At 39.7% G+C, this 12,608-nt stretch overlaps 1 protein-coding gene across 1 annotated transcript; it reads left to right on the top strand.

Moving 5' to 3' along the window:
- The first annotated feature begins 406 nt into the window (after window positions 1-406).
- LOC140708582 (putative zinc finger protein 286B) lies at window positions 407-5,552 on the top strand. The gene is made up of 2 exons (XM_073004714.1): window positions 407-1,873; window positions 5,412-5,552. Exon 1 carries the CDS (start codon window positions 427-429, stop codon window positions 1,852-1,854), a length of 1,428 nt encoding a protein of 475 aa, XP_072860815.1. The 5' UTR covers window positions 407-426; the 3' UTR covers window positions 1,855-1,873; window positions 5,412-5,552.
- Window positions 5,553-12,608: the final 7,056 nt, after the last annotated feature.

The following is a 12,608-nucleotide window of genomic DNA, read 5'->3' as shown; positions in this document are numbered from 1 at the left end:
ATTTCTGTATGGTAGGATATGTGAGATGTTATCAGTCTTTTGCTACCTCGACTAGTGCTTCAACAAAGCCTTGTGCATATATCATTTCTTGTATTTGTCATTACGCCTTTGGGAGATCATAGGAGGTTTTTGATCAGCGAAATGTTATAAAAGCATTGTTAGGAAGATTAAACTGGCAGTGGAATACATATTTGGATGTAAGTAGGACGGGAATAGTGAAAATTTAGAAGCCATAACTGTGCTGTACACTAAGATGGTTGTGTGCCTAGAAATTTATCACAACAAGTAGGTATTCTATAAAAAGTTATTTCTTCCCATCCTGATCTGTGTATGCATTGCCTGCTCATCTGTGGATATGTTGCTTCATCAGCATCTCTACTCTTATATTTCTTGTCATCTTTCCCCTCTTTGATTCTCCTGGATAGGATGTACTCGTTTTCTCTGCATATTCTGAACATTTGTTTTCCTCCATTTGTTTCTCTTTGCAAATCATCTAAAAGAGTCAAATCCACTTGCTCCTTGAAGGCATGCTTTTCACTTTCATTAACTCTTACCTATTACAGAACTGCCTTTTTGTTGAGCACAGAAAACGAAGGAAATTTGCATTTCCAATGTCTTTCAGACGTGGAGACTAGACCACAGAGCAAGGATTCAACTTCAGTGCAAGATTTTTCCAAAGCAGAATCATGCAAAGTTGCACTAATAGACAGACTGACACGGAATAGTGTCTATGACTCCAACTTGGAAGCAGCTCTTGAATGTGAAAATTGGTTAGAGAATCAGCCAGGAAATCAGGAGAGACATTTGAGGGAAATGTTCACTCACATGAATTCACTCTCTGAGGAAACAGACCATGAGCATGATGTATGCTGGAAAAGCTTCAATCAGAAATCTGTCCTTATCACTGAAGACAGAGTTCCCAAAGGATCTTATGCCTTTCATACACTTGAAAAAAGGTTGAAACAAAAATCAAACTTAATGAAAAAGCAGAAAAGTTATAAAGAGAAAAAACCTCATAAGTGTAATGATTGTGGTGAGCTCTTCACCTACCATTCAGTGCTTATTCGACACCAGAGAGTCCATACTGGAGAGAAACCCTATACCTGCAATGAATGTGGGAAATCTTTTAGCCACAGAGCTAATTTAACTAAACACCAGAGAACTCATACTAGAATTCTCTTTGAATGCAGTGAATGCAAGAAAACCTTCACAGAAAGCTCATCCCTTGCAACACATCAGAGAATTCACATTGGAGAGAGACCTTATGAATGCAATGAATGTGGGAAAGGTTTTAATCGAAGTACACATCTTGTGCAGCATCAGTTGATTCATACTGGAGTGAAGCCTTATGAATGTAACGAATGTGATAAAGCTTTTATTCATTCATCAGCACTCATTAAACATCAAAGAACTCATACTGGAGAGAAACCTTATAAATGTCAAGAATGTGGGAAAGCCTTTAGCCATTGCTCATCCCTAACTAAGCATCAGAGAGTTCATACTGGAGAAAAGCCATATGAATGCAGTGAATGTGGAAAAACTTTTAGTCAGAGCACACATCTTGTTCAACATCAGAGAATTCATACTGGAGAGAAACCCTATGAGTGTAATGAATGTGGGAAAACCTTCAGCCGGAGCTCCAATTTTGCTAAACATCAAAGAATTCATATTGGAAAGAAACCGTACAAATGTAGTGAGTGTGGAAAAGCCTTCATTCATTCATCAGCTCTTATTCAACATCAGAGAACTCATACCGGAGAGAAACCCTTTAGATGTAATGAGTGTGGGAAAAGCTTTAAGTGCAGTTCATCTCTCATCAGACATCAAAGAGTTCACACTGAAGAGCAACCCTGAAAAATTAATGTGAAGAAATGTAAGTTGGTTTTATCACTATATTAAATACTTGTGTGTTTAGGTGGAAGATCCATCCATAATATGCATGTGAGGACCAATTCTGTATACATCTAATTTCATTTGTGTAATACATAGTTTTGAGCCATAGGCAGGTTCCTTATGTCCATTAATTTGATCATTATGAAATCTAGCTAGAAATTTCAAAATTTTAATCTCCAACCTCCCAAATAGCTATTTGTGGAAGTTCAAGAAGTCCCTGAGAGTGGGTAGCAGTACAAACATTGTGAAATTCAGTTTTCCCCTCTCTTGGTTATGTCAGAGCTTTGTTGTAAGCCTCTTGCTTTGTAAGGGAATTCTTATTGGGTGGGTTAGGTTGAGGGCTTATATCCTTATCATCAGGAAGACACAATGTTGTTATTTATTATTCTTTGAGTCCCAAGTAGAGATCTAGATACACATATGGTACAATTCCTCTAGACTGTCATTTCTTTTATCCATAAAAACCAAAAAGGCTGCATTGAAAGTCCTTAGCATTCCCTTCCTCCCTCAACAAGCTGCTGTCTAATTTGATGACCATAACTAGGATATATAATATTTACAGACAATTCTAAGTTATGTTCATATGGATTGTGTTCATCTTTTTTTTTTTTTTTTTTTTTTTTTTTTTTTTTTTTTGAGATGGAGTCTTGCTCTGCAGCCCCATCTGGAGTGCAGTGGCGCGATCTCGGCTCACTGCAACCTCCGCCTCCCAGGTTCATGCCATTCTTCTGTCTCAGCCTCTCAAGTAGCTGGGACTACAGGCACATGCCACTACACCCGGCTACTGTTTTGTATTTTTAGTAGAGACAGGGTTTCACTGTGTTAGCCAGGATGGTCTTAATCTCCTGACCTCATGATCTGCCTGCCTTGGCCTCCCAGAGTGATGGGATTACAGGCGTGAGCCACGGCGCCTGGCATCATCATTGATTTATATCATTGTTATCCCTCTACTGTGGAGACCTTCTTTCATTTTCCATTTCCCTGGGAGTTCACGTGAAGTAGCAGATAGGTCAAAATCTTAACGGTGGTTGTTGATCAAGTCCCTCCTTTTTTATCCTTGGCACTGAATGAATCCTTGGTTTTCTATAATCAAAGGGTCAGGGAGATTTCCTTTGTCTACATTATTCAGCTTTCTGTAAGCTATGCTGTGTCCATTTGAGAAAAAGCCCTAGGGATATTGAGGGTCTGAGAAGTTGAGTGGCTCAGTGTGTTATTATATTTAGGGTCTCAGTAAAGAAGAACTGAAGCAACTGTGAGACACAGGGCATACTTCCCTGTACAAGTGGAAAACAGGTACAGAAAATAGCTCACAAGATAGTCCTCAACTGACTTGCTTAAGGATAAGCAGCTTCCCTTCATGAAGAAGTTGCCATTTCTGTGGCCTTCGTATTTACCTACTTTTTGTTATTGTCCTCCTCTGTTTAGTTCAATCTCACACTGCTATGAAGAAATGCCTGAGACTGAACTTAAAAAAGGTTTAATTGGCTCATACTTCCATGGACTGTACAGGAAGTATGACTGGGGAGGTCTCAGGGAGCTTTTACTCATGGCAAAAGGCAAAGCCAGAGCAGGTATCTTCACAGGGCAGGAGCAGGAGGAAGAGAGAGGGGAGGTGCTACACACTTTTTAAACAACCAAATCTCATGAGAACTCTATCACGAGACAGCACTAGGGAGATCGTGCTAAATCATTCATGAGAAACTACCTGCATGGTTCAGTAACCCTGCACCAGGCCCCACCTCCAACATTGGGGATTACAATTCAACATGAGATTTGGGTGGGGATACAAACCTAAACCATATCATTACTCAAAAAAACAAAACAAAACAAAACAAAACAAAACACACACACAGGAAAAGGAACTCACCTCTTTTATCGTCTTAGTATTTAGGACCAATGGTTTAGAGCAGGAATTGACAAACTGTGGCCTGGATTCATGGACCAACTCTGGCCCACCACCTGTTTCTCAGAAGAAAATTTTATTGGAACTCAGCCACACTTACTCATCTACATGTTGTCCTTGACTGCTTTTGTGTCCAGTGTCAGAGCTGAGTAACTGCAGCGGAGATTGTGCCTTTGGCTTTAATATCACAAACAGAGCAGCTTATAAACACCAGAAATTTACTTCTCACAGTTTTGGAGACTGGGAAGTCCAAGATGAAGATGTCAACATATTTAGGGTATAGGGGAGGTCTGCTTCTTGGTTAATAGAAAGCACCTTTCACTGTGTCTTCACATGATAGAAGGGGAGAGTTCTGTATCTTCAGCCCCTTATAAGGGCACTAATCCCATTCATGAGAGCTCCACCCTCATGACCTAATCACCTCCAAAAGGCCCCATTTCATAATACCATCAATTAAGTTTCATTATATGACTTTGGTGGGGATATAGCCCATAGTAGGTTGTATGTCCCTGAAAGCCTAAAATATTTACTATTTGGCTCTTTACAGAAAATATTTGCTTGGCCCCTGTTGTAGAGGATTCATCAAGAAATGGGATAAAGGATTTAAACCAGTCAGAGAAATTAGGTGGAATAGAAAAGTTGAACTTACTGAGAGTTAATAGGGGTCAGAAAAATAAAAGAGATGGGAAATGATGTATCAAAACACTCCTACCTCTAGGATGTTACTATATATTGTCAGGAGAATTCAAGTTATTGAAACTTGCCAAATTCTTGAGTGAAAATAAATTCATTTGAGGGCCAAAAATTTGACCAAGGAAAGAAGACCAACATGGGCTTTCCAAAGTTGAGTTTGAATTCTGCCACCCCCGCTAAGCAGTCATGTGACTTTGAAAAACTCCCTACTCTGAGTCTTAGTTTCTTTATCTGTATTAGGTTTCAACAAAGGGAATAAATCATCAGCTTCTCATAAAGTTGTCATAAGGATTAAATAAGACAATGCATATAAAGGAACTGGAAGACAATAAATGTAGAGTCCCCCACTCCTGCTTGGTGCTCTCTTTCTCTCTCCCCTACATAGAGAAGTGCTGGAGCATCTGTCAGTAGAAGTTACTTAAGGGTGGCTGTGTCTTCCCCATCTTTTGTTTACCCGTGAAGAACTGTGACCATCCTGTTCTCTGGCTTATCATAAAGATGGGACTTGACTTCTTTCTGCTCTTGCTTCCATCTGGTGCTGTTCTCTGCACAGCCTCCTTGAGACCATCCAGAACCTTCTTTTTTCCTACTTCATATCACTTAACCAGTAGCTATCTGGGATGGTTCCAGAGGCTGAAGTTTGCAGTTGAGTAACATTTTAAATAGTGTTAAGGGACTTGGGATCTCTGGCCCTTTGTGTTTCAGTATTTGTCCTTTTTATGCCTGATGTTTAACCTGCCACATGTTAGTACTGCAATGTGAATCTTGGAAATTTTAATGTTATGCATTTCAAATGTTTTGGTTATCTGTGAACTAAATGTGTTCTTATTGGCTCACTTGTCAATAAAGATGTTTTATATGTATTGTCAGAAACTTTCATAAATTGCTTTTAAATTCTTCCCTTTTTAAAATATATTTTAAGATGTAATGAAGGACCAACCAGAAAATATCTCCATACCGTTCAGAATACCAGTCCGATTTCTAGCTGTTCATCTGGCTTCACAACTTCTGGAGCGATGGAATGGGAGATACCCTCAGCAGCCCAAGTATCTACAAGAAGGTTAAGGAGTAGAAGAAGACAGTTCCTAACAAGTAGTGCTAAGTCCCCAGGACAGGTATAGGCACCACTCAGTAGGGCTAATTGGGGTGAAAGGGAGGGAAGAACTTCGTATAAAAAGCACAGTTAAAATTAGGCAAAATGGGCCAGGCACAGTGACTCAAGCCTGTAATCCCAGAACTTTGGGAGGCTGAGGGAGGCAGATCACCTGAGGTCGGAAGCCGAGATCGTGCCACTGTACTCCAGCCTGGGTGACAGAGCAAGACAACATCTCAAAAACAAAATGAAACAAAAAAAAACCTAAGAAAGTATTTCCAACATTGATTTCATAGAGTTTCTGTGAGGGTTATGTGAAATTATATATGTGAAAGGGCTTTGTTGCACATTGCTGAGTTATATTTTGGTGATAATTTTCTATTCTTTGATGCCAGGCTCTGCTATACAAAAAGCATGGACCTCTCACCAGGGTGCCAGTTCTTAATGCTAACTTGTGCTACCTGTCCTTTGTGACCGGTCAGGGAGTCTTTGCTCATCAGTAGTCATTTAGGGACCCGATATGGTATAGGGCAGCCACCACCATAAATATTTCTTCTGCCATATCAACATAATTTTATGTATGGTTGATTCAGTTCCCAGTCTTGTGACCTATGCATCTCACGTCGTAGTGACTCAAACCTGCTGGGTTATCCAGGACTGTAATTTTTTTTTTTTTTTTCTGAGATGGAGTCTTGCTCTGTTGTCCAGGCTGGAGTGCAGTGGTGCAATCTTGACTCACTGCAAGCTCCGCCTCCCAGGTTCACACCGTTCTCCTGCCTCAGCCTCCCGAGTAGCTGGGACTACAAGTGCCTGCCACCAGGCGTGGCTAATTTTTTGTATTTTTAGTAGAGACGGGGTTTCACCATGCAGGCCAGGATGATCTTGATCTCCTGACCTTGTGATCCGCCCACCTCAGCCTCCCAAAGTGCTGAGATTACAGGTGTGAGTGACCACTTCCACCCCAGGACTGTAATTTTTAAAAACCCATGGTGAGATCTGGCTTCAGATATGACTGGATTCAGATATTCAGAAGATGTCATCAGATCATTCTCTTGCTATCTCAGCACCATGTAATTCTATCTGAATTTATAAATAACGATTTATAATTTATTATAATTATCAGAATGAAGGAGAGTAAAATCCTTTATTGGAGTATAACACATGATTATTTCAAAGAGGAGTTGATCAGTGTTCCCCTGAGAGTAAGAATGCATTATATACAGTGTGGACATCTCCAGGACCTTCCGAACATAAGTAAGTATATAGTTTCTGAAACATTTATTTTAGTAACATATCTATACAAAATTAAACTAGGGAAGGTTTCCCTTCTCTTTGATCTGACACCTCTTCCCATAAACAGAGCAGCTCTTACAATCATTTTGAACTAATTAATAACTATAGGACATACCAAACAAACCCAAGTATTTCTTACATTTTCCTGTTTATGAGTGCCATATCATAGGCTCCAAGATAAGGGTCTGTTTTGACTTTGTTCATTTATGTAAATATAAATATATGTGTGTGTGTGTGTGTGTGTATGTATATATATAATGAAAAGCATAACAGAACAAAGCACAAAACTGTAGTTCTGATGAGAGACAATTTCTACTATTTGGGCAGATTACACAGAAGGTAAATAATAATCTTTCTCTTGTTGAACAAACTATCACTTAAGCAAAGATAACCAAAGTTGAATCTTTTTAAATATAATATTTTGAATTAAAGATTTTACAAAGATTTTAATGAATAAACCCATCAAAATCAAGCCAACTTTTGTCCAAATTTTAATATATTTTATTTCTTCTTTTCAGTATTCGCAGCTATTATAAAGCACAAGTAAAGTTCACTTTCCCCAAACCTTCCAAAACTTACAGCATCCTCTCCAGTTTTGTGCTTTACTATCTTTCGCATGCTGCAACAACCACACATTTCACTCTAAGAGAAAAATAGTCCTGTTTTCTTTGGATAAACAAAAACATCACATTTTCTTTTTACATGTTTAGGGATCCCCAAGACCACCCCCGGGTTCAATGATTCACTAGCAGGATCCACAGGACTCAGCATGTTGTCATTTTCTTGGCTGTGGTTTTTTACAGTGAAAGGATACAGAGCAAAACCAGTAAACAGAAAAGTCTCATGAGGCGGCAAGGTCTGGAGGAAACAAGGAACAAGCTTCCCCGGGTCCTCTCCCAGTGAAGTCACACAAGACTTGCCCAATTGCCCCAGCAAGGAGTTGTGACAGCATGTGTGAAATGTGATCAGGGAAGCTCAGTAAAGATTCAATTCCAAAGGTTTGTACTGGGTGCTGGTCACATAGGCACTCTCTGTGTAGCATGTACCAAAACTCCAGACTTCCAGAAGGAAAGCAGGTGTTCAGCATAAACTGCATTGTTTTTACAGACAGTTGAGGAGCAGTGATTCACTTTAATTCTGGAATTAGTGGGAATGATCCCAAAGTTATAGTTCCCAGATGCCAGCCATGGCCAATCTTGTAGGCAAGTCTTTCTAAAGACAGCAGGCTCGGACTTGCTATGTTAACTTTTCTGCACAGTTTCATTGACACTGTTGTTTTCATACAGCCTCCCAGCCACTCATATTAATCACAAATTTGCTAACCAAAGAAATTAATTGGGATGTAGATAATCAGAACTCTCTACATTGACAGGCAGCTTAGCAGATGAGCAAAACTCACAAACACATATAAAATGACCTCCTGCAGTCACACATCCCTTTTACACCTTCTTAGCACACACATTTCCTAGCTCTGTCTACTGAAAGGGGCTGAAAGCAATGACACCTCCTTTGCAATGAGCCCAGATCTTGGTTTCTGACATTGTTCTCTACTAAAAGGAACCAAGGCTCCTCAAAAATGGCTGATTGCAGGTCTAAGGGAAGGAAACTCCAAGAAGATCCTGGAACATCTTATTCCAGAAAAAAAAAAAAATTAATACTCAAAAAAATGATGAGGTAGGTCACAAAGACACAGGAAGTAACCCTCACTGACTAAATCCGAAACAATTTGAGCAGCAAAACAAGAAAATGATGAATTGTAAACCATTGAAAAAGTAGTAGTCCTTGAGTTCACATTGATAATAAGTAAATAAATGAGCGATAACAGAGGACCCTTGCTTTTGCAGAATACCCTGTGCCAATGGGTGAATGCGAAGGGAATGTTGGAGCTGGAAAACTATCATTTTGTAGCCATAACAGTAAAGACTGATTCAAGCAAGAATCATCAATGGATGCTAAATCTAAGGGGAAATTTTGATGAGGAACAGGATATTTGCATAGGAATTGAAGTATCTTTTCCAGAGATTGTTATGATTAGCAATTGCAAGGCAAAAAATAATTGTGGAAGAACTGGGAAAAACTTTGATTACATCATCAAAATTAATATAATGAGTAAGCGGCACATGGACATTGTGTGCCTCAGATGTGATGCCATGAGAAGGACATAACATAGTGTGTATACTATTCTGGCTGGGAATGCATAACGAATCTAATCATGAGGAAATATTTGACAAACTCCAAAATGAGGACTATTAAAAGGACTGCATTCTTCAAAAATATTAATGTCACACAAGGAAAAGCTGAATACCTGTTCCAAATTAAAAGAGACTAAAGCATCATGACAACCAAATACAATACAGGATCTTTGACTAGGTCTTGTGTGAGAGAAAATCTCTTAAAGACATTATTGGTTCAATTTTTCAAAACTGGAATACAAGCCATAGAATAGATTAAAGTAATGTATTGATTTTAAATTTACTGCAGTTGATAGCTATATCATGGTTGTGTAAAGTATTAATAATATCCTCATTATTGAGAAATGCATATTGAAGTATTTAGAGGTAAGGAAGAGTAATGTACGAAATTTACTCTCAAATGATTCAAGAAAAATTTGTATATAGAAAGAGCAAATGATAAAACAAGCAGGATTAAATGTCAACAGTGTGTCGCTCTAAGAGGAACCTGGCTATCCTTTGTAATTCTATTGCAGTCTTTGTGTAAGTTTCAGGTTACTTCCAAATTTAAAAAAAATTAAGCGAACACATATATTGACCCAAAGTTAGACCCATTCTGTAACGTAAAAATACAAGGCAAAAATATATATAATACAACTATGTTAAAAGACCCTTTTTTCTATCTTACCTAAAACTTAACATCTCCAATGATTGATTATCCATTAATAAGCCTTTTTTTTTTTTTTTTGGAGACAGAGTCTTGCTCGGTAGTCCAGGCTGGAGTGCAGTGGTGCGATCTCAGCTTACTGCAACCTCCGCCTCCTGGGTTCAAGCGATTCTCCTGCCTAAGCCTCCCCAGTAGCTGGCATTACAGGTGCCCGCTACCATGCCCGGCTAATGTTTTGTATTTTTAGCCTCCTGGGTTCAAACGATTTTCCTGCCTCAGCCTCCTGAGTAGCTGGGAGGTGTAGGTGACCGCCACCACAGCTGGCTGATTTTTTTTGTATTTTTAGTAGAGACAGGGTTTCATCGTGTTAGCCAGGATGGTCTCAATCTCCTGCCCTTGTGATCCGCTGGCCTCAGCCTCCCAAAATGCTAGGATTACAGGTGTGAGTCACCATGCCCGGCTTAATAAGCTCTTTTTTAATTTTTTTTTTTTTTTTTTTTCTGAGGCGGAGTCTGGCTCTGTCGCCAGCTGGAGTGCAGTGGCGCGATCTCGGCTCACTGCAAGCTCCACCTTCTGGGCTCACGCCATTCTCCTGCCTCAGCCTCCCGAGTAGCTGGGACTACAGGCACCTGCCACCTCACCCGGCTAATTCTTTTGTAGTTTTTAGGAGAGATGGGGTTTCACTGTTAGCCACGGTGGTCTGGATCTGACCTCGTGATCCTCCCGCCTCAGCCTCCCACAATGCTGGGATTACAGGCGTGAGCCACCACGCCCAACCAAAATCTTTCATGAAGAGAAGATACTTCCACCTTTAACTGACAAAAATCCCAAAAACTTATGTCAATAATTTATTTTTAAAAACTTCTCAAAGATCATTTAGAAAGATTGATACCACAGTAGAAAAAGTATAAAAAATTGCATAGACCCCTGAAAATATGATTATATACGTTTTCTTTTTTGTTTTGTGTTTTTGAGACTGAGTTTCACTCTTGAAGCACAGGCTGGAGTGCAATGGCGCAATCTTGGCTCACTGCAACCTCTGCCTCCCGGGTTCAAGCGATTCTCCTGCCTCAGCCTCCTGAGTAACTGGGATTACAGGCATGTGCCACCATGCCTGACTAATTTCTTTTCTTTTTTGGTCTTTTTTTTTGAGATGGAGTTTCACTCTTGTCCCCCAGGCTGGAGTGCAATGGCACGCATGTTCTTGGCTCACTGCAACATCTGCCTCCCCGTTTCAAGCAATTCTCCCGTCTCAACCTCCCAAGTAGCTGGGATTATAGGCGCCTGCCACCATGGCAAGCTAATTTTTTTGTGTTTTTAGTAGGTTTCATCATGTTAGCCAGGCTGGTCTTGAACTCCAGACCTCAAGTGATCCGCCCACCTTGGCCTCCCAAAGTACTGGGATTACAAGCATGAGCCACCGTGCCCAGCCTGATTATATACATTTTCAATAAACATTTATGAAAATGGTCTCAGGCCTTTTAATAATCAGAAGACCAAAATAAATAAAAATGAAATAACATTATCCACTAACCAGATGATATAAAAGGAAGACTGACAAAATCAAGTGTTGGAAAGGACATCTAATTAGAACTTAAACTTGTGGTTGGGTTATATATTAGTCAAAAAAGTCTTTGGAATTAAAATTTAATTGATAAATTGTATGTATTAGTGCTGTACCACATTTTACATATATATATATACACACACAGAGACACACATTGTAGAATAGCTAAATCTGTGTATGTATGTATAGCCACAGACATACGTTGTAGAATGGCTAAATCAAGCTGTCTAGCATATCAGTTACCTCAGATACTTATCTTTTGTGTGTGTGTGTGTGTGTGTTGAGAACATTTAAAATCTGCTGTCTCAACGATTTCAAGTTTTACCACATTGTTATTAACTGTAGTCAACATGTTGTACAATAGAGCTCTTGAGCTTTTTTTCCTAGCTGAAATTTTTAGTGACATGCATTGCATTTGAACGTATGCAGTTACTATGACCAAGCTATTTTATTTGTAGGTCTGTACTTAACTAAAATATCTATGCATGTGTACCAAAATAAATTAACAAGAATGTTCATAGTAGCTTTATTGCTAATAGTCCCAAAATGGAAACAAACCAATGTCCATCAACAGTAGAATTGATAGATGTGCCATATTCATACAGAGCACTACCAAGCAGGGAAAAGAAATGAGCTGCTTGGGCCGGGGACGGTGGCTCATGCCTGTAATCCCAGCACTTTGGGAGGCCAAGGCGGATGGATCACGAGGTCAGGAGATGGAGACCATCCTGGCTAACACAGTGAAACCCCATCTCTACTATAAATACAAAAAAATTAGCCGGGCATGTGGTGGGCGCCTGTAGTCCCAGCTACTTGGGAGACTGAGGCAGGAGAATGGCATGAACCTGGGAGGCAGAGCTTGCAGTGAGCCGAGATCGCACCACTGCACTCCAGCCTGGCCGACAGAGCGAAACTCCGTCTCAAAAAAAAAGAACTGCTTCATGAAACTGCCTGAAGGAGTGTCACAAATGTAATGCTGGGCCAAAGAAGCCACACACAAAACCATTCCTACCGAATGGCCCTCCATGCATCCATTTAGGAAACAGGCAACACTAACTGAGGCTGCTAAAAACCAGGTGATTCTTTGCTTTGGCAAGACAGATGGGCAGTGGTTAGGGAGCAGACCTTCAGGAGAGGGATTTCCAGATTATTATTTTTATTTCATTTTCTTGGACTGTGTGGTAGTTCCAAGCATGTCTCCTCTTTGTGAGAAATCACTGAGTAGTAGAATAATAGGATTCCTGTGTATATTATACTTGAATAAATGTATTTGAATTCATTTTTGCCATTAGGACAAATAATATAAATTATAATAAATCTTTGCAATT

The sequence above is a fragment of the Chlorocebus sabaeus genome, chromosome 16 (assembly GCF_047675955.1).
Source record: "Chlorocebus sabaeus isolate Y175 chromosome 16, mChlSab1.0.hap1, whole genome shotgun sequence".
Classification (NCBI taxonomy): domain Eukaryota; kingdom Metazoa; phylum Chordata; class Mammalia; order Primates; family Cercopithecidae; genus Chlorocebus; species Chlorocebus sabaeus.
Note: the sequence above shows the minus strand (reverse complement) of the source record. Positions and strands in the feature narration are given on the sequence as shown.

What these genes read in the sequence shown, in the direction of transcription:
- LOC140708582 (XM_073004714.1), top strand. Translation starts at nt 427, where the DNA reads ATGTACTCGTTTTCTCTGCATATTCTGAACATTTGTTTTCCTCCATTT.